Source organism: Echiichthys vipera (assembly GCF_963691815.1).
Source record: "Echiichthys vipera genome assembly, chromosome: 2".
Classification (NCBI taxonomy): domain Eukaryota; kingdom Metazoa; phylum Chordata; class Actinopteri; order Perciformes; family Trachinidae; genus Echiichthys; species Echiichthys vipera.
Window position 1 is genome coordinate 15,542,329 of NC_139827.1, and position 22,440 is coordinate 15,564,768.

At 40.9% G+C, this 22,440-nt stretch overlaps 1 protein-coding gene across 5 annotated transcripts in view; it reads left to right on the top strand.

The window, feature by feature from the left end:
* The window catches only part of septin9b (septin 9b), a 74,350-nt gene that overhangs the window by 48,152 nt on the left and 3,758 nt on the right, over positions 1-22,440 (top strand). For 4 of the 5 annotated variants that reach the window (XM_083928222.1, XM_083928221.1, XM_083928220.1 and 1 more), the window contains 7 exons: positions 8,345-8,530; positions 11,946-12,074; positions 12,232-12,313; positions 12,685-12,822; positions 16,772-16,889; positions 20,198-20,293; positions 20,575-20,671. In XM_083928222.1, the coding sequence (XP_083784348.1) occupies positions 8,345-8,530; positions 11,946-12,074; positions 12,232-12,313; positions 12,685-12,822; positions 16,772-16,889; positions 20,198-20,293; positions 20,575-20,671 (846 nt within the window). Of the gene's footprint in view, positions 1-7,532; positions 7,639-8,344; positions 8,531-11,945; positions 12,075-12,231; positions 12,314-12,684; positions 12,823-16,771; positions 16,890-20,197; positions 20,294-20,574; positions 20,672-22,440 lie in introns of those variants that run through there. The other variant, XM_083928224.1, reaches the window with a different exon arrangement.

A 22,440-nucleotide genomic window follows, 5' to 3' on the forward strand; every position in this document is an offset into this window, starting at 1 on the left:
GTTGTGGACCAGCCAACACTACAGAGGTGGAGGGGAGAGGGTGGTATATGCTCTCATCTGCAGCACTGTGGCAGTATTATGCCCCAAGCAAGGCATTATGGGTCATCTGTCAGTGTTTTGGATCCTGGGATGATAATGGGAATTTACAGAATTTTGTCTATGTAATCATCAATAATTTTGATAATTGATTAATCGTATATTTCTTTCAGGAAACGTGGCAGAAAATTCTGTTTTCAGCTTCTCAGATATGGAGATGTCCTTTTTTCTAGGTTTCATATCATATTAAACTGAATATTTCTGGGTTTTGGACATACAAAACATGATATTTAAAGATATCACATTGGACTTGAGAAACTTGAATGGACATTTCTTTCACTATTTTCTGACATTTTTAAAAGTTTAATGCACAAATACCACATAGTTATTTACACTAGGGCCAATTTCCAGTTTGTTATTCAGAAAGAAAATATGTTATTTTATAGAATAAACGTTCGTCATGGTCATTACAGATTTAATTCTACACATAAGCCCTGGTTTTATACAAAGAAGTGTATGGATCTTACACCACATGCAGTACACTCTTCATATAACAGTTTGGTCCAGCCATTCTTGTATCCTCTGTCTTTCTTCACAGTTGGATTGTACACTTGGTTGTAAAGTAAAAATGGTGAACTAATTTAGAGACCTCATTAGCGGTACATTTTATGGACAATTTACTGATGTGACTCAGAGAGAAAAGAACCAACTTCAGAAGTGCACAAGTCAGCTCTGAACACTGCAATGCTTTTGATTTTGTCTCTTTAAGCGCAATGCAGCATCCACCATTGAAATATTCGAACCAGCCAGCCCCTTCTCCCACTTCATACTTGGTGGTCTTGTGATTTTCTGCACCATAGGCTGTGTTTGTCCTTTACTCTGTACCAGTTCTCCTACTGCAGATGTGGATGGGTCTGCGGTTGAACCGTCCAAGTTCCCCATCCATGTTTCTCAGAATTGTTTGGGCTTTTAGGTACGCCTGCGGTCAGTTAGCCAACAGTACTCAGAGCTGCCCAGAACAGCAGGCTCTTACAGTTGTTCCCCACAATGACCATCCTATTGTGTTGGGCTTTATTTTCCTATTCTCTCCATGTCTGCTTACAGCGATCTTTCCAAACTGTGCTCACTCATGTTGTGTGTTTCAGCCCAATACTGTCATTGTAGCATTTATCTTCCATCTCATCTCTCCCTGGTCATGGCCTTCACCTCAATGACCGTTCCTCCATAGCTTTTTCTCTCTATCTCTTCTCACTCTTTCCAGCTTTTGAGGTGTTTTTGGGACAGGTCATTATCTACACTTATCAGAAGTTTCCGTGTTGAGAGCTGTCTTTCAACACGGAGCAAACTCCATCTGCTTTGCTCCACGTTGGGCCAGGGGGATCTCATTCCCAGTGGGCCAACACAAGTGATGAGGCTGGAAGATGATGCAAGCCAGTAGCATTCTTCTGATCTTTTCTGAAGTCCCTACATCTTGTTTGTGCCTACTGTGGCCGTCATCAAACTCACCGAACCTCATCATCTTACACAGCGGGGAGTTATTATGATGGAGAAACATGTCAGGGTTTTTGAACCGTGCCGTTCCTTCGGTTTCAAAGCCCTGGTGGGGGATTGAGTGAAAGGGATTTCCTCTTGGATGTACATGACAGCCCAGTGAGATCCTCCTCTATCCTCCCAGCGCCCTTCTGTCGACCTCACTCTGTCACTCCCTACTGTAAACACACCATCATGTTATCTCCCTCAAACAGAACGCAGGGTAGCATTAAGCTAGTGCCCTGTGCTCCTTTAAAAACACGCATTCGATTGATGTTGAAGTCACAGCAGAGTACAGCAGGTCACACCTCATCTGCAATGCTCTCATGCACTGTGGGTTTAAGCCATATGGTCTCCATAACAGATTGTCTTATTTTCACAGTAGGGGGGTTTCACGTATTAGTGTCATTATTCATTAACAGGGACATGAGCAATAAAACAAAAACAGGCCTGGAGATGGCCGTGATGTGTTGAAACTGAAATTAGTGTGTTTAATGTTCTCGTGTCCCGAGACGAGGTGATCAATTTCTCATTTGAGACTGGCTGAAAAAGCTCATTCTTTACCTGACAGCAGTCATAAAACTACTCCATAACATTTTAGATTATATTAAATTGTGCGTATGTTATTCCTGTGAAACACTTGTGATTTTCAGTCAACTCTTGGCTGTCTTCTTCTTTCTGGAAACTCCATCAATTTCATCCAGACTTCAGCAGGCATAAAATGTAACGATGTCTTCCTCTTTGGAGCGAGCCACCAAAGGATGAGTGGAAATGTCATCTCCGGTTTAAAAAAGAGAGATATAGAGTGGAAAACATACTCACATAGACATACTCAGGGAAGGCAAATATGTAACTGAACGACACCAGGGCAGAGACTAAGGGGTCCTCATGGGAACCATGTTTTTTTTTGTTGTTGTTGTTAAATAACAGAGTAGACAGTGTTTAAGAGCTACCACTAAGTGTGTAGAAGAACAGACATGATACCTTATAGATACAAGTACAACCCTTAAGGAGTGACTAGACAGCTTTTAGATATTACCCAGACTGAAGGCAGGGAGGGGAGGGAAAAAAAAGAAAATGCATTTGTACAAGACATTATAAAAAAGACCCCGTATTATGCTCATTTTCAGGTTCATACTTGTATTTTTGTTTTTTAGTAGAACAACACTTTAATATTTAAAAAAATCATTATTTTCCTCATACTGTCTGTCTGAATATACCTGTATTCGCCCTCTGTCTGAAATGCTCCGTTGCTCTGATTGGTCAGCATTTCCTGGTCTTTTGCATCTGCTCTATCGGCATCTCTGTATCACAAGTACAGTCAGGGAATTACTGTCACAACATTGTAATTAAGGGCATAGTTTCTGAATACAGGTTGTGTGCATTTCTGGCCTTGTATTTATATAGCACCTCAACCCACTTTAAAATCAAAGAGACATGGAAATCTTCAGTGGACTCTTGTACAGGCCTACCTAAGTTTAAATGTAAAAGATTCAATCTTTCCATTTGATTATTGATTTGGCATACTGATGGTGCAATCAGATCAGACGAGACAAAGTTCAATTCGATGTGCCAGCTACAGAGAGATGAGAAAATAGTTTATTGTTGTTAAGGTGTCATTTCAGTGTGACTGTATCCTGCGTGACAGCAGCAAACCATCATAGAGGCGAAGCGATGGCCATTTCAACTGTATGCAAAAATTGTGACGAACTGTTTGAATCCAGAACTGAAAACTAATTATGGTCAACAATCCTCCCACGTAGATCAGTTCCTCATGTAGAGCGTCAGCCATCAACTACACTCATTAAAACAGTTTTCCTCATCTGCACTACTTGCATGTTGTGAATCATTTTATTGATTTCTTGATGTCTCCTTCACCCGCTGTTCTTTCCCTTTCGGCAGGGTTTTTATGATATTGATATTGTCAGCGTTGGAGTTAAACAATAACACACACAAAACGACTTTCTCATAATTTAAAGCAAGGCTGGAAAGTGGTGAAGTGGTGCTTGTGGATCGAAGGAAACTGAATTTCTTTGGGTTTTTCTTTGGGTTCTCAGGACAATGAATGCTTTGTTTCTAGCATTGGCACATTCAAGTTTTTCTCAGTCAATATTAAATGTCAAGTTGGATATGATGTGCCTGATGGGATTTTAATGAAAGGCTTAAGAGGGGAGTGTTGAGTTATGTTTCGAGTGTGAAGGGAATTCAGCAAAAAAGAAAACTGTGCAATCGAAGGGGAAGACTTTGTGTTGGTTTTCCAGGAGGGTTACATTACAGGTCTGTTTATGCTTCAGAATAGTGGTTATTGATATCTATCAGCTAGATGTTTACATGTTACATACTTCTTGAAACATTAACATGATATATTACTTTTCTGTGAAGGCTGAGGCCAGACAAAAATGCTGCCTAACAGCAGTTTTGTGTTTTCTGGTCTCCAGTGAGCTATGCCGGTGTTCAGGATTAATAAAGATAAATTACTGTATCGGGCTATAATGTTTTCCAAGAAATCTGTTTAGTGCTCTCTTACTTCCACTATGTACCGTTCATCATGTTTGTCGTAAAAAGCCCCGGGAAACTCAATAAAATGGTATTTTTAATCCAAGAGCTTCAATCCATTAATAATATACTTACTTAAAGTTAGGGGACTTATGAGAGACAGATTTAAAGAGTTGTCCAAATTGAAGCCGAGGCTGAGAGATCCTGATTTTAAGTCCCTGGTATAGGTCATGATTCAAAAATACTGGATCCTACAATTACCCTCATGCAGCTTGGTAGCATTTTTATTATAGCTTCCTTACCTGGTAAATGTTCAAACTCTATACTCCACACAGGCTTTCTGACAAGAAATTGATGTCTCCGAGCTCAAGCTGCTATAACCCTGATGACATCATCGGGGTGATTTTCTCAGACCTGACAGAGCTCCCTTAAGAGCCACGGCAACCCTCATAGATTTACTTTTCACAAGCTGGGCAGAACTCCTCATTACAAGTGAACTGACATTCATGTGTAAAGTTGTCGAAGTATCCCTTTAAGACACATTTTTTTAATGCGGATGTAAATGCTGTGGTTTTGTCTGCTGCTGTGAAGCCCTCAGTGACAAACAGGAAACCATACAACTGCCATAATGCAGATAGAACACATGATATAAAAAGATTCCTTAGAGTTACTCTTTGAGTGAACAAGCACATTTCACATATAAGGAAACACCAATGGTCATTCCGATAGTATTGTATTATACACTGAAATCATTGAATAAACAGCATGGTGCCAATAAAAAACTTTCCCCCGTTCAACGATTAAGTGCCCCCAATTAAAGTTAAAGGAGTGGTTTCTTTGATGGGATCCATTCATGCAAAGAAAAAGCCTGAACTCATCTCATTCATTAAACAACAAAGCTCTCAAATCAGCTGATCCTAAAATGCCACAAGGCAAAAAAGCTCCCCTGCCTACATTAGTGGGTTTATTAGAAGTGATCTTCACTCATAACATCTGTCTGCAGTTTAATAAAGTTGTTTTCATTTGTATTTCTATTGATGAAGAAGAGAGATTAGAGAGGCAGGGCAAATATTTTGAGGGGTCAATTTAGAGTCATCCGATGCCCCATATTATTATTAATTTGGATGAACTGTGCACCCCCACTGGCTCACTGGGGCTTTTTTTTGGCTTCAGTTAAATGAAACGCCATTGTTCTGAGGAATTTTATTTCAGCCAAGTCTCACATGTCTGATAATTGTTCTATTTTGGGTCTGTTTGGTATGAGAACAGTTATAATTCAACGGCTCAGGCCACTGAGTCGTGATCTGAGTCATACTGTGCGTCTGTAATGAGGTTACTCATCCAAAAATGTGGTTCGCCCTGACAAAGGTTATTGATGCTTTCTCTGTGGAACATCATAACGCTCAAAATGCAGATCTGACTTATGAAGAGACACTTTGTTCTAGATGTAAATGGCAGAACTGCCGCTCTGATACATAAAGCACATAAATAATGATACATAAAAGCAGTCAAAGACGATTTGCTAATAGCCAGCTCATCCTTATAGCCTCGAGAATGAAATCATTAGGGAACAGCGCTGATGAAAATGGAAGTGCTCAGTTGGACTATATGAGAAAGGGAAGTGAATAACAAAACACCCTGGTGGTTGTCAAGCTGGGTAGATTTTTACACTCTCCTGGCACTGCCATTTTGTTCTTCTGTTTTCCGTTTCTTGTGTCTGTGTGTCTCACATTTGCCAGTTCTTGTTACTACGCGTGGTCTGTTTGCCTCTGCTACAGTGTGACCATTTGTCTATTCTTAGAGAGCAGCCGTGTAAGCTAGCAGATGGGCCAGGACTGCTGGCATTGTCATGGTGCCCAGGAGGCAGTTTGGCTGCAGACCTGGAGTACGTCATTAGAGCTAATCTGCATTCTGTCATTCAAGAGACTACTGATGCAATCTCGTCTCAGTGTAATAGAGTTCAGTGCAGGGTTTTGCCAAATGACACTATGCAAACATTTGCAAACATCTCACAGGCTAAAAGATAAATCAATCCAAAACCTCAGGATTAATGTATCACTTTCCACGATGCTGCATTTCTGTGTCTGGTTTCTTGAGGACAGCACTAAATCAGATTTAGTCCACTGTGATGAGGTTTTAACAGGAGGTTACTGATACAATGAAAGTCCTAGTATAAGGGGGGTGGGGGGTGCTTTGTTGAGTTTTAGCCACATGTGGTATCAAAGCAAAGTTCATCAGTCAACCAATAGACTGTCTGACTGAGTACTGAAGGCAGGAAAAACTGAAGGATAATATAGAGACTGTTGAAGGTGTGGCACCGCTCCTCACGGTCCAAAATTGTAGGAAAACGGGTACTGAGTCCAGAGATATTCAGCTGACTCATTATTACTCCCATGACTTTGGGATTTTAAAGTGTGCAAGTGCGTAGGAGGGTGATAATGAGTGACATAGAAGAGGGTATGATCATAGTGTACACTTGGATTCCTTTACATTGTTACCTCTTCCAATGAGGTTTTTTTTTTGTTTGTTTGTCTGTCAGCAGGATAACAAGAAAAAAAAACTACTGGTCTGGTTTTTCATAAAACTTGGTGGTAGGGTGTAGCTTGGGTAAAGGAATAACCCTCTAAATTTTAGAGTGTATCTGAATCATGGGGCGGAAACACTGATTATTTTTCGAAATTGCGAGATAGGGCATGGCCACCATCAACTTTCAACCTCCCTTAGTGGGGAATATGTGTTGCTTTTTCCTGAGAAAAAGATCCCAGCTGGACCCTTAAATTAAAAGCACCCACAGTGCTACAAGGGCTGCACAAAGTGGTTATTAGCAAGAGGACAAAGTCACAGAGAGCCAAAGAAGGTTTTTTTCTTGTGGAAAGTCTGTACTTAATAGTTGCAGTAAAAGGTGGAAAATTGATACTCTTAGCAAGATCACACGCCTTTCACAACCTCCCACTGTCTCCTGTACCTCCAACTTTACATTTAATCTGAGGGCCCAGGAAAGTAAGACTGTAGAAAAGGAAAGGATATCAGAAAATGGCCCTCTGGTATTTGTGCTGCATTTATATTCTTATCGCCAATGTTGCAAAAACATGTTACAGGCAGGCTGTTGCTTGCTGTGTCATGACTCTCAAATCAAATGCACAAAGGCTTCTATGTTATCCAGTGAAAAGCTTACGTATGCTGTTGCCTTGAACTCTCACTTTTCTGTTATTTGAGAAAAAATAATTGACCCAAAACGGAGCCTGAACTATCAGAACTACAGTATAGTGTACCTGTAGTCAGGATGGCTGTCTCCACTCAGCTTCAGGTATACTGCATGTGTCTGTGGTTTGTAGTGTCTGTGACTGCAAACCTCACACAGACACTACCACAAGTTTCTGTCTCTGCACAGGAAATGTTGTCTCCTCCTACATTGAGAAGAGCGTGAGTCTTTGCTGCTGCAAGCACATACTAGCACATTTGGCAGAGTCGCAGCTGTGCCTTAGCACAGTCTTTGTCTTCTACATAACAATCAATCCTCCTTAAAGTGAGGTAAGCCGTGATTTGTAGTTGTAAGCAGTGCTTTCTCCCAACAAGGTCTGTTCATTTTGTCTTCCTAATTATTTAAAGATTATGAACGTCACCTCTAATTTACAGATGCTCTGTTTCACCTTGGTTAAAACTTCTGCATCATTTATTACTGAAAGTTAGAAATTCTCTTGTGGGCTGTGCTGTTAACATGAGGTAGAAATGTGTACGCCATTTAGCAGATGTTTGCCTGTTCCCATAGGATTTGCTGGTTAGATTTACAGATGAGTGTGAGTTGGATAAGACACTAAGAAAACTATAATTCCTTATTGAACAGTTGTGGAAAAGTTTTTCTTGTTGTTTTATGTGCGCATGCACGTCTGCATGTGTGCACACAAGTTTTCCTGCTGGCACAAGTTGGGTGTTTGGCAGACAGTGTGATTGACAGATTAACACCTTTCAGTCTTGTTTAAAGGCAGGTGCCCATAAATATGAATTTTAAGTCTGGTGTGTCCTGTGTCACACAGGAAATGAGTTGCTCAGATCAGTATCTTCTATAGTTCTCACACTGAACGTTATATACTTATTATTTCACATGCATTTGTCTACTGAGTCCTGCAGTTGCCCTTTTTAAGTCACTACATACATTTTTTTATTGCAGATTTGTTCTCTTCATTGCTGTAGAATTGCACGTTATGTGTGTATATTGGATATAAATCAAAATATAAATCAACATCTCTTTTCCTTTATTTGTCTTACAATCTGCATCCCTCAGGGTCAGAGGTCAGTCTGAGCCATAGTAACATGTCAGAGTCCACCAAGCCCCACCACCCCAACCCGCAAGGTAAGGGGGAGAAGATCCATGGCAACGACTTCAGCTATGTGGGCATCGATGCCATCCTGGAGCAGATGAGGAGGAAGGCCATGAAGCAGGGCTTTGAGCTCAACATCATGGTTGTGGGTGAGTCTGACATTCACACATTAAATTCATCATGTAACAAAAACAGCCCAAAAGTTTTACCGTTCACCTGGAACTTGGGTCCACGCAGAAAATAGACACTCAAAACACTCCAAAAACCGCCAGAACAACAGCTACATTTGGGGAAGGGGGGAAATCACAATGGCGAGTCCCTTCAGAAGGTGTTCGGTCCCCTTGACCCATTTTCCTTTCTAGTGTTATCGTGTGGTTAACCCTAACCGTGTCTCCTACAAATTATATTCCATGCCATGAGTAGGTAATGTGTGGGAGAATTAAATTATTTAAGACTGGAAACATGTGTTGCCAATGCTAAATAACTGTATATAAAAAATGTTTTTTGTATTAAAGAAAAGTAGTCACCATACTGTGAAAAATTCATCTGAAACCCTTTGGTATGATGTACAGATTAGCTCAACTGTTCCCATCCTGCTTGACCTTGAGTTTGATTATGCCTTCATGTTAGATTTGGATACAACTCTTGAAGTCTAAACTGACACAGATGTGTCCGAGAAGACTTGGAGTTGTAATTGCTTCCAAATGTTTACAACAGTTATTGACTTGGTACTGAATTCAGCAAAAAAATCAGAAAATAAGCGTTTTAAACACTTTCTAATCAGGCAGCAGCACCACAGAATGCAGGACAAAGCCCATACTACAGGGTGTTATACACAGAATGCTTAGTCTGCAGATTCTCTGACCTGGAAAATACCTTTTCTATTCTCTTTAGGTATTACATTTATCATGAAGCGTCTCCTCCACGGCCCTTGATGCAGTCACAAAAAGAAAGGAAATAAAAAAAACAGTATAATGTGGGGTTCTGCTTCTGTGGTTTAGTTCTTTTCTTTGGGTGTCAATGACATAACAAACAAACACACTTGAGTGGACAAAAGCAGGCTGTCAGGCTAAGAAAGTGGCACAATGATAGCGATTACTCTGACAAGATGAAGCTCACACTTCCTTAGGCTGCATTTACACTAAATCGGGTGTTAACCACCAGTCCTCTCAGAATTTTAATGTGGGTAGGTTTTTTGCTCATCCCCTGCAGTTCCCACCAATGCAAACCTGCAACGAAAACTTAAAACAGAATCCATTTTTGGAGGATCGCAGCCAGACATCAAGTTGCTGTGGACAATCATGCAACCAGCGGTCAGACAAAGCACAAAAGCGTGTGACATTATGTTTCACATGTAGTCACTCAGTTTGGCCTTTTCCACCAGTTTAAAACCCACCGTGATAATAGGCCTTGCATCCTTGTTAGTTATTGAAAATAAATGTGTGGTTTTTTTTTTTAAATCTGACAATGTGGACAATCATTTGTGGGACACCACTCTAGAAGCATGGCTAAATGCTAGCCCCACAGAACACAATGGAGACACAAATGAACCATTTAAGCTACCACACTGCTGCACAACCCTGTGCTAAACAGCGCAACACCTGATTTGATGTGAAGTAAAGATAACACTGCCAGTTATCGGGCAGGCAGGTACAACCTCTGCACATGCTGTCTTCAAAATGTGTTTAATTACACACTGAAATACAGATAATTCAACAAGAATGTGTTGAAAGCTGCATCCTGATTGGAGTTTTAAGCTTTGCTGTGTATATTTGGATCATATTGGCACACTGGTAGAGTCTGATTTTAAGCCCTGCAGGGCAGTGATTTGTGCACACAGCTAGATGGCGTGCCTCCGCAACACTGAGGACGCCTGAGACTGTTCATCAAAAGAGGCCTGTTAATTTATAGGTGTAGGGGAACAAAACAAAAGTGTAAGAGTTTTAGTGAGAAAGCGACCATATGACTAAGTGAATGTTCCGTCTGTCTAACTGATACACACACTATCTAACTGCACGTCTCAACAAAACGTCAACATGTATCCACCTGTAGCTCTCTGGCACCTCAAGGACAAATGAAACTTGTGTTGTGAAATGATACTCTCACACTGTGCACACAGGGGTAGAATACAATAAAAATTTGAAACAGAAAAGTACAATGATGAGTTTAAACCTGCGTCATTGGACTCCAATTTCTCACTGTCAGACCTGCTTTTATGTCTGGTCCTTTAAAATCCTGAGAAAAAAAAACGTCTCAATTAATTTGGTTTATTAGATGTTTGACTTTCTTTTGATACTTTGACTGAATTGCATGGGGTTGTAGAGGTGATTGTGTGTTCGCCCCTTGCACACCCATTTTTCGCTGTAGGTTTGAGGAGCTTTCTTTGCCTTAACTTTGTTAGATTACTTCTTGCCTGTATAAAGGAGTTTCAAGAATGCCAGGATGGATAACAGGACAGAAATATAAAAACGAGTTCATGTTTTGTGATAATAAAGTTTTCCGTTGGCCAGCAGAGGTGTCACTTGGGTGTCGAGCGAGGACATGAAAGGTTATAGCAGCTGTGGTCCATTGTAGGCTCCTCTATGAGATGCATTTGCCTAATCCCTGCCCAGCCAACTGACCTTTTTGATTTCCACCATGCAGAGAGTGCAGCCGGGGTGTCTGGTTTGTGTGAGAGGATATGTGTGAGTGTTGGTGAATGCAAGCAACCAAGTGGGCTGAATGTAGGGTGTTTGTGAGAGCGAGAGAGAGAGAGAGAGCCCCTGGGTATCACAGAGGGCATGGCAAAGCTCCACACGCCACAGATGCCTATAGGGGCTGTGAACAGAGGGCGACAGAGAAATATGGAGGGAAATGAAACAGGCCTTGTGGATGTGTGTGCAGATGAATGTGTGAATCCCTTTTATGCAAGAATGGTTTAATCACAAAAAATACTATTTTTGATTTTTTTTATATTTCCAAACAAGCACTTTAATGAATAATAATTATGAAAAAACAATCTTATTACGAATATGTTTTATATTCATCTTTTATTATAGTTGCTTAGCATAGGTAAGCATAAAATAGGTATTTCCACAGACTAAACAAACCAGAAAAGGTCATGAATGTATAAAGTAACGTTGTAATGTCAAGCTTTCACCCTATCGTACTTGTTGGAATGTAGTCATGCATTTTGAAATAGTTGAAAAATCTGAATATTTATTCACTACATTTTTTGCATGTTTGTGTGTGGTCTTTACCATACATCTGTCCTCTTGGCCTCCACAGCTTGCCTGTCTGACCCTGCAGCTGTCCTGCTATGCTCATGGTCTATTGAGACACACACACACACACACACACACACACACACACACACACACACACACACACACACACACACACACACACACACACACACACACGCAATGCACTTTACAATCCATACATTAGAGATGATGTCATGTGCATAGTTAATTTCACTAGTTTTGTGAGACACAGCCCTTATTGTAGCGGTACTAATTGCATACGTGTGTGGAGAGTTGTGTAACTGTATCTCAATGTGTGTTTGTGTGTTTTCCTGATCAGGGCAAAGCGGCCTGGGGAAGTCCACTCTAATGAACACCCTGTTCAAATCCAAAGTGAGCCGTAAGTCAGCACAGCCAAACCCGGAGGAGAGGATCCCAAAGACCATCGAGATCAAGTCCATCAGTCACGGTTGGCCAGTGTTCATGTTCAGTAGCCTACAGCCAAAATAGTTACAGTGTTATTATGAACATATGGTTCCTTCTGCACCATCATACTATTGATTTGTTGCTATCTTTGTGTGTGTCCAGTGGAAATGTTAAATATTAGATATCTTTTCTCTGTCTAGATATTGAGGAGAAAGGAGTGAGGATGAAGCTGACAGTAATTGACACTCCAGGCTTTGGGGATCACATCAACAATGAAAACTGGTAAGTAGGGCTGCCCCCGACCAAAAATGTTTGGTCGACCAGTGGTCGTCATTTTGAGCGATTAGCCGACCAATATATATATATATATATAAATCAAGTATTTATAATGTGTTCTCCAATTTTGTTTTGTTTTACTTTGTTCTAAAATTTTGATCTCCAGTGTATATCTCAACATTGCAATCAAATATCATATAAACGCAATATAAAGTGCTTGTTTTGCAACTCACATTCTTTGAGAATATGTATTATAATGTTTCAGAACATAACTCTGCATTAAACTCACTATTTATCACTATAATTCTTCAGTTGCAGCTTCAGTAACTGTAAGCAAATGTGCAAAGTAAGCTTCTCATTCCGGTTTCTTTTGTCAGCTGGCAGCCCATTATGAAGTTCATCAATGACCAGTATGAAGCCTACTTGCAGGAGGAAATCAACATCAACAGGAAGAAGAGGATCCCAGACTCCAGAGTGCACTGCTGCATATACTTCATCCCTCCCACAGGCCACTGGTAAGATCACATATTAAAGAGGCCAAGGGCCCCACTTTTTTCTCCTCATTTGAGGAAGTTTCTCCCACAGCTGCAGGGACTAATCAGGCCTTCTGGGAATCTCCCCTAACCCATTGTCTGTCCACAGATCTTAAACCACATCCTTCTCCAGCTTGTCTTTATCATCTCTCTCTTTAGTGACCACATGTGGAAGTCATTCTCTCCTCATAGACAATGAATATCGTTTGAAGTTTCAGATTTCACAACAAAATTCTCAAAAGTCAGTTCTCGTAGTTGAGAGAGGTAGAGAGACATGCGAACATATTATACATAGAAAGTAGGGCGCCCCCACTTGCTCACCGAGAGACTTTACTCTAATGATCTGGTTCAAGTCTGGCCCAGGGTCTTTTGCTGCAGGTCTGCTTTCCTCTCTGTCACCATCTAAATAAAGCCCAATATTAAAATACCTAAATATATCTATTTTCTAACCTTTTATCCGAGCATGTTTACTATATGCTTACTGCTTAATGCATTTGCCACTTAAAATCATTAAATTATGTTGACATGTTTCAACTTTCTTTAATCTGCTGATTAAAAAAGCGCTGCATCTGAGATCTGAGATCTGGATTTGATAATTGATTCAGTGCCTTCGTTATTCATCTGGAAGATGTTGTTAAACAGCGAGATGGGACACTAAGTGGTTCAAAGATCCATTCCCTGGTGAAGTCAACATTACACTAGTGCGTGGTCAGAGATGAGCACATTTTGATGAGAATAATTTTGTCCTTTGTGTAAATGATGCAAACGGATCAAAGTTGCGAGGAGTGATGATGCTGTAATTCGGCACCAGACCTGTCTGAGTGAATGAATGAAAGATAGGTTTTGCAGAGATAAAACCAGTCATGTCCAGAGTGCCCTTACAATGTCTTGGCAGAGCACAAGTCTCTTTTTTAAAGGACAGGTGGCATCTGATTGCTTCACTTACCCTTGACTACTGCAGAGATAACACAAACCATGTTTGTCCGGTGCTTAGGGTCTGTTTTTTTCTCAAAGTCAACTCTGTAATTTGTCCCATTTAACAGCAATGATTTGTCTGTCCTTATATGCACTGAGGGTCACTGGAGGAATCTTGGAAGGATTATTATATTGTACACATGCAGATAAAAGCAAGCAAAAAACCCATGCGCACCAACTATAAACACAAGCTCATTCACTTACATCTGAGCGCATATCTCCGTCACCGCTCCATCCACTGCTGCTTCGCATTTCTGTGCACCAGTAACTCAACAGTTGTCCACTTAGATGTTCTCTGAGTGGGAGATGACATGTGTGTGTCCTGCTATTTGACAGACCCCCTCATCATTTGCTCATGTCGCCACAGCTGCAGCTTCGGAGAATGTGTGTGTGTTCGTGTGTGTATCGCTGTTCAAGAAGCGAGTGTAGTGGACTCAAGTGGGCAGTAGGCATGCTAACACTTGTATAACTACACTTTTGTGGATGCCCTGAATGTCATACACAACTTACAGCTGCTAAGTTGAGCCAGTCCAAAAACACACAAACTGATCACCTCTCTGTCTTTTTTTATTGTGAATCTCTTGCTTCAGTTCCTCAGATGTCTCTAAGCAGGCTGTCTTTAAAGTGTCGTTACCCACACACGCATGAACATCCCATACATGCACCTTTTACTAAAACATGTTCATGAGTACATGAAAATACACACTGATTTGACAACAAAGATGCAAACATCTGTCAGTAAGTGGTGTCTTCCTAACAGCCATCCAGAGAGTTGTAGTCAGCAGAACAAAGGAGACATCTGTTGGGGCTACTGTTGTGACCAGTTATATAAATGAATGTGTGTTTCAAAGGACAAATGTTCAGGTATGTATGTGTGCATACGTTTAGATATGAAGACTTAGAATAGGGAATGTACAGCACATACTTGCAATCACATTTTCTGAGCACCAAAACAACGTTTTTGTCCTCACAGATTTTAGTCGGATTCATGAGAAAAAAGTGCTGGAACAAATCTAAAAACCCTAAAAAAAAAATTTAGTTTTCCATTATTCTCTTTTTTGCTTATTTTCCCTTTTACATTTCACACAGTAATGCCAGTTGAAGTTTAAAATTAGGGCCTGTAACCAATTACACAGGCACGGCGCCAAAAGCCTCTGGACGCCCCTGCAATGTGACCACAGTCCAAGAATGACAGGCAGGAAAATGATGACAGGACTTCCCTAGTAGCTTTCATAGCCCTCTATCATCGGAGATATGCTGGCTTCCTTTTTCAATTGTCATTTGAAGTCTGAAGCATTTTACACAGCAGTTTGAATGTATCGATGCTCTAATGTAATTTGCATGCCAGCAATTCGCTTTTCAGTTGCTTCTGTGGTTTCAAATAGATGGAAGGTGCTCAGCGATGCGGAACACACTGCGGCATCAGCAGCCATTTCCGATAATGGCAGAGTGAGCCTTGCTGTTTCCCCCTCTGGGCAATCTTGTTGTTACCTCCATTTAACATGTCTCCCTGAGAAAAAGAAGGCTGCACTTTGGCTCTCATCAACTCAGAGCTGGTCTCTGCTCTAGTCTATAAAAGAAGGAAGGAAGCTGTCTGCGCTGCGGTTGGCTGTTCTCTCCACTTCTCATTTGACCAAAGAGCTTATCCTTCTTAATTGGCACGTTACTACCAAATTCTTTTTCAACCACATAAAAAGGACAATTTGTGCAGGCATTGACATACAGACTTATTTATTGTCCGTTTGTGCATATACAAAGATACATGTGTACATGGAAGTGTGCATGCTCAGTCATGCGTATCAGAAGGCTCACATACAAATTAGTATTTTCCTGCATCTGTGCATAGACAATTTATGTATATAGCTACATAATTGATCTTTGATGAATATTCATGCAGCAAGATCATCCACCTTGCCTTCTTTTCCCCCTTTGGTAAATTCTCATTATCCTACCTCTCTACATGCACATGACACATGCCAGTTCTTGTGAAAAATGCATAAAAACTCAAGCGATGCCTGGTTGAATGCACCGCTTGATGTATCACCTCTCTTTACCTTTGTGCAGCTCTGTTTCTCCTTTCCTCTGCCTCACCCTGTGTAACATACACGCTCCCCTGTGTTTCATCTTATGGTCATGGTGACATGCTTGTCAGTCAATGTGGGAGAACCAGCCAGGCCTCTCCTCCAGCTGCCCCTGGGTCTTTGAACCAGGCTGGCCTAGCTTGGCTGGGGCTAATTGGAGGGCAGAGCAGACAGCATGAGGGGAGTCTGTCTGGAGGAGCAACTGGAGGCAATGTTAAGACAGAAAAAAAATAGAAACATATACGGGAACAGAACAGCAGTGTGAGGACTCTAGTGAAGAAAGGGCAGCACTAATCAGTGCTTCACCAGGCACAGTCATAAGGCAGAGGAGAAAAGTGAAAACGTTACTTGAAATGTGGCGAATGTACAAATTTGCTTTGAGTGAAGCGAAAGCAGAATATTAGAGACAAATGGGAGACAGCAAACAGAAAGCTGCATTAGACTGTATTATGCATTAACTCTCAAAATGAATTTGCAAGCTCTTCTACAGTTTACCAAAATCACACCTCAGAGATTGTAAAAGCAAAATGGTTTCAATTAGTATAGGAAAGAAATGGCAGCATATGTTAATGCAGTGTGATGAGTGTCAGCATGGGAAACCAGGGTGGACTGAATGTATTGAAGCAGAACATGATTGTCCTCTAGTGGTTACAGTGTTTCATTACATTCATTTTAAGGAATCCAGAATATATTTTCTATGTTCTGAAGAGGGGAAAAAGGAAAATATCAAAGGGTTAGAGATGCACAAATCTGCAGTGGTGGGAGTTGTTTCAGCCCAGGACATAATTTGGAGGGTCAAAATAACTTTCACACATAGTTACAGACATACTGTATGCATGACATGAAGTTGTACTGTACTCTCTATTTACTTCCAGTCTGAGGCCTCTGGATGTGGAGTTCATGAGGCGACTCAGTAAGGTGGTCAACATCGTCCCTGTCATCGCCAAGGCTGACACACTCACCCTGGAGGAGAGGGACTTCTTTAAACAGACGGTAAGAGGAGGGTGTGTGTGCTTGTCTATGTTTGGATGAGAGAGGTTTACAAGTGTCTGAAAATATTTTGTGTGTGCGGCTGGTTTTTACATTGGTTAATCTCATCCTCCCAACACACCTGCAATAACCTGCAGCAGGTCTTTAAGCCTAAAATAAATAGAGTAGGTTAAACAGTCAGGGGATTCCCCTCACAAACACATGTATGCATATCCACGACCACAGGTTGGTAACACATGAAAAGCTGCCAGGCACCACAAACAAAAACCATCTGGGCAAACCCACATTGTACCCATCTTGGAGAATAATGTATCATCTCTACTACTGAAACACTTCGAAGGTCATGCTCAGTCCAGACGGAAACATTTAAGAAGTCTTTATTTGAAGCATTTATTTACTGAGCGGTGTTCCACAACTCCTAAGTCTGGCTCTTTTTTAGATCGTGAACCTCTGTCCAGTTGCCAACCGAGCAGGCAGGCCCTTCATTACCAGTGAATTACTGGGTAAACGTGCAAGTCAGCAAGTTCAGAGAGGTCTTAACTGTTCAGTACATGAAAAAATCATGACCTCTATGAAACATGACCAGAATTGAAGGAGCTTTGAAAGTAGAATTTTGGTAAATTATGTATATTCATAATTTTCTAATGATGAGTAGTCAGAGTTTGTTTCCCTGTTTTTGATTATTAAAGCAATTCTTACCTCTCTTACATGTCTCACAGCTTCCCATTAAAGTCCCGACCTCTTCCCCCAGCCTGACCTCTGACAAACGCTCCTCCCCTGACACATGCGGTGAGAGAGAAATGCTGCATTCCAGTGCCATGGGAAGTCTGAAGTTTCGGACCTCCAAATAGTCAAAGTGCACTGGAATGCCTGTCAAAGTAGAACCTGCTACTAGCGAATTTGGGCAGATTGAACTACCCCGAATGCACTTGTAGGAGGTTCCCATGGCACTGGAACGCAGCATGAGCAGCGCAGGTGAAAAAGAGCGAAGGATGACGGACAGAAACCTCTGCAAATAATTTTATTTGGACCGGATAAAATGATTAGAATTTAATATTTATGAGTTTCAACACATTTTACATTTTAGTGTGCCATACACTTATTAGGAGCATTATAAGATTACAAAAGAACATTGTAAAAATACCAGAAAGGTAAGAATTGCTTTAAGTGATAGCATGATGATGCCAAAGGATCGCCAAGTACAGCCTCACAGAGCTGCAAGCATGGCTGACGTATGGAATCCACAAAGAGATGCGAAAAATTACCGCAAAGATACATAAAAAACAGGATGCATAGAATGATTACAAAAAGATGCAAAACAACAACAAACCAGAGGCAAAAGCACCACAGAGTCCATGTCTTGCTCCTGTGTTGGAAATATGGTGGGGCCTTTTGAATGTCTGTGCCCAGGAACCCATCGTCTCACAATCCGCCCATGTCAGGTCCTATGCACTTCATATAAACTAACTAACATTGGAAGTGATTAATAAATTCAAATTACAAGGACATTAAGGGACATGGAAGGTAAAAGTCTGTTCAGCCACTGTGGGGATATCAATGTCAAAAGTCAAGAATTATGCCCTCTAATTGGGGCAAAGGTTATAAAGAGTATACCATAAATAGGCTTTAAGATGTAGGGGATTTCAACAAACTGACCAAGGGAAACATACATTGAACATTTGACCTGAGGCAAAAACATTGCTGAGAACATAAAACCCTTTGAAAGGTCTCCTTAATGTGTCATATGAAGAGGATAATGAGCTGGGGAACATAGGACCCTGAAACCATACTGTAGATTCACTCCAAATGGCTGTAGACTTAGTTTTGTTTCAGTATGTCCTTAACTTTACAGTTTTAAACCACAAGAGCTGGCACAATAAACAAAACTGAATGACAAAAGTCAGCAAATGTATAAAGACACAACAAGGACACTTCCCAGGCAGATAATACTCCACTGTGTTGTTCCAGTTGTCACTTCCTTATCACGGCTTTCCCTGCTACAACAGATTCTCGCTCCACCTGGCTCGAGTCTTAAACGGTCTCTGCTGAATCCCTTCCACGGTTGGTTTCTGTTGGATCATTTTCAATCCACAGGAGGCAGACAATCACCTTCCTTCCTCCATCATTTCCTTTATCTCTCCATTCCTCCTTCCAAGACTTCCCTAAAAGCTTGATTAATTTGAAAGAAGCACGATGGGTGTCTTGGCTACCGTCAACCCCCCACCCCCACCCCGCCCGATGACTGTAACACCATCCAATAAGAACAAAACAGGAATTGGACCAGGCCCTGGCAGAGAATGGTAGCCACAGGGCTTGTAGCTGGATTGTTTTGGTTGGCCACACATGCTCCGTATAACCCTGAAGATTATTAACTATAAGCCCAATGCCATTTTTCCCCCCTGCAGCAACTTGCAAACAGAATAAGATCTATTAAATGGCCTCCGTGTGTCCAGCTGTGAGTGTCTGCTTGCATTCCTCAAACCGACAGTTGATGTGGCTTTTCTGTAGTATTTCACTAGGTTTGCATCATATAATGTAAGCCTGAGAAAGCTTCCAATGACAAACAAGGAAATGTTTGATCGAGGACCAAGTGGGAATTGTCAGAGTAGTAATTGTGGGAGTGAACAGTCATTAATTAAAAGGACATTTCTGCCAGAAGCTTGTCTGTCTATTTTTCTGCATCCGTGCCTGAGTTTCAGTCATTATAAAGACATACAAAGATAGGAAAAAGGCCATTTTATAAGCCATACCTCTGTCTGGATATATTTTTTTTTCCTAAGAGCGGTTAACCTCCATGTTAACTTCTCCGTGTCAAGGATATTAGGAACCATTTTATGTCAACACCAGCCAGTGTAACATAACCAAGTGTTTATATAAGTGATCTAGTTGGTCAGAGCAGCTTCCATTGAAGTCTTAAATAACCAGGATTCAGTCCAAGCATCAAGTGGTGTTTGCATGTTATGCTAACTGATTGACTTTGATGTTTGTGAGATGATGGATGTATGGTTTGGTGCTGATTGATTGTTTTTGTTTGGCAGTGCCAGACTTCCTTTTTTTCCCCAGTGTATTTCAGCTCTCATTGCAGAGACCTTTGCGTAAAGATGTGTAATGATTTAGCAATTGTAAAAAGATGTTTTTTTAAAACTTAGTAATGTGATTACCAAGACTTAACAGACTGCTTTAGGTGGTAAAATATCCATTATTTTTACTGAATTAGTTGGTCAATTATATTGTATAAAATAATGCTGTGTGCTGTTACAGTGCATATTTAGCAAATTTGATTTAATGTGTCTTTGTGTCACTGTGTGCAGATTAGGGAAGAGCTGCGAGCCAACGGAATCGATGTCTACCCTCAGAAAGAGTTTGACGAGGATGCAGGCGACAGGATGATCAATGACAAAATCAGGGTAAGTTAAGTAGAAGGTGTCCTCCTGTGGCTCCAGCAATTGTCATGATAATCACAAATGTGTGTTTTACAGGTTTAAATTCAAGCTTTTTTCAGATCTAATTCTTTATTTTTGTTTTGTATTTATTCTTTTTGTATTTTTTTTCAAGTCAAATACAGCATCCTGTTCTAGCAAAAGTGAACAACCAAGGCATGACCTCATAACAAATAGCTGTGTGTGTGTGTGTGTGCGCGTGTGCGTGTGCGTGTGCGTGTGTGTGTGTGTGTGTGTGCATTTAACAGGAGATGATCCCTTTTGCTGTTGTGGGCAGTGACCAGGAGTACCAGGTGAACGGAAAGAGGATTCTGGGAAGGAAAACAAAATGGGGCACCATAGAGGGTAAATATACATGAATCCTAAGTCACACACACACACCTGGTTACTTGTCCTGCCATCAGACAATAGAAAATTATTCATGTTTCCTGACCGTCTAAACACAGGTTCACATGTAGCTTCTACTGCCAGCATCAGTTAAAGCTGGTATCCATTGAGTTTTTTTAATTTGTATTTGTATATCACAGATTGGCCTAATAATTTATTGCCCATCCGTACGTTTAAACATTAAATCGTCTCATTTGCCATACTCACACCTGTTCAGTTGACAGTGCCTAGACCATCTAGTTTCATCACTCTGGTAGATAATATAATCACATTCATGCTACCAGGTCCGTTGATGGCATTCATTCAACGTACCAACATCAACATGGTGAAACAGCTTCACTAAGAATACAACTGATTCTCATGTTCAGTGTATTTTCAACATGTGGAAATTTACGAACTGCAGCTTTAAAATCTGTCCAGCTGGTTTAACCATCTGCTGTTTGACTACCAGGCATTTGTTTACATACGTCTCCTCAAGTCTGTATCTAGGGACATGCATAGGACAGCAGGAAGAGATTTACAAGGACTTTCTGTGTCCTTTGGGATAACACAGACACGCTTCCTCACACACTCACATGCAGCAACTGTGATACAGTTTACATTTGTTGGCCCATGCTGCATATTCACACTGCCAAGGAGGTTCTTAGCAGGCAATGTCCTCACTTCACCTGTGTGTGTGTGTGTATGTGTGTGTGTGTGTGTGTGTGTGTGTGTGTGTGTGTGTGGGAGGGGGTTGTATGATTCTTCTGCAGCGCGTACTGAGCTCTAGTTTTATTGGCATTGTAAAATATAAATCCATCACTAAAAATCAACCATTTTTATATGTTGTAAATTATTCAGGCAGGTCTGTGATTTAGTGTGGTTTGAATCATCTCTACTGGTTCACTGGAAATGTTACCTTCAAAGGCATTGAGCAAAATGACATATAGCCGTAGGAAGTTACTGTTGCTCAGCAACTCTTAAAGTGTGTTGGAAAGTACATTTACTCAAGTTCTGTACTTTATTTTCTGCTACTTTATACTTCTACTCCACTACATTTCAGAGGCTACTTTTATACTTTTTCCTCCACTAAAGGTATCTGATAGCCGTAGTTAATCGTTACTTTTCAAATTGAGATTAAATTGAAAAACAAACACGACATGACAAGCTTGTTGAACCTGTGAAAGCAGTGACTACTTGGGGTCTCTTGTACATAATAGATGTGCAGTTGCTGGCAGTTCCCACAAAGATAGCTGTAAAATGATCCCAATATTTCACAAATATTATAGATTTTTTTTTGTCCAGTGGCTCCGGATTGGGATATTATTATTAGTTCACTCATAAAAGTGATAAGCGTGGCAGTTGTTCTCCCTGAAAAGATGACATTTTGGAGGTAGTACCATGAACCCTTTTAGTGTTGAGAATTTGAAGGTGACTACAACTCTCTCAGCAGGCATAATGAAATTAACTCCACTGAACGGCAGGACAGGAGAGGTGGAGGGGAGAGGAAGCTGCTGGGCTGCTGGACTTGTCGGCAACATCATAATTTAGGCCCAGAGGAGAAGTCTCTATATATCAAATAAGTGGAAAAGAAACTGTTTATTTTCCAGGGGGTGCAAATAAGAGATGGATGGAGGAAAAGGGGTGGGCATGCATTACTGTATATAGGGACTTATAGGGACAAGTAGAGAGTGGAGATACCAGCAGTGCAGCTTGTTACAAGTTAACAGCGCCTTCCCTCAACGCCA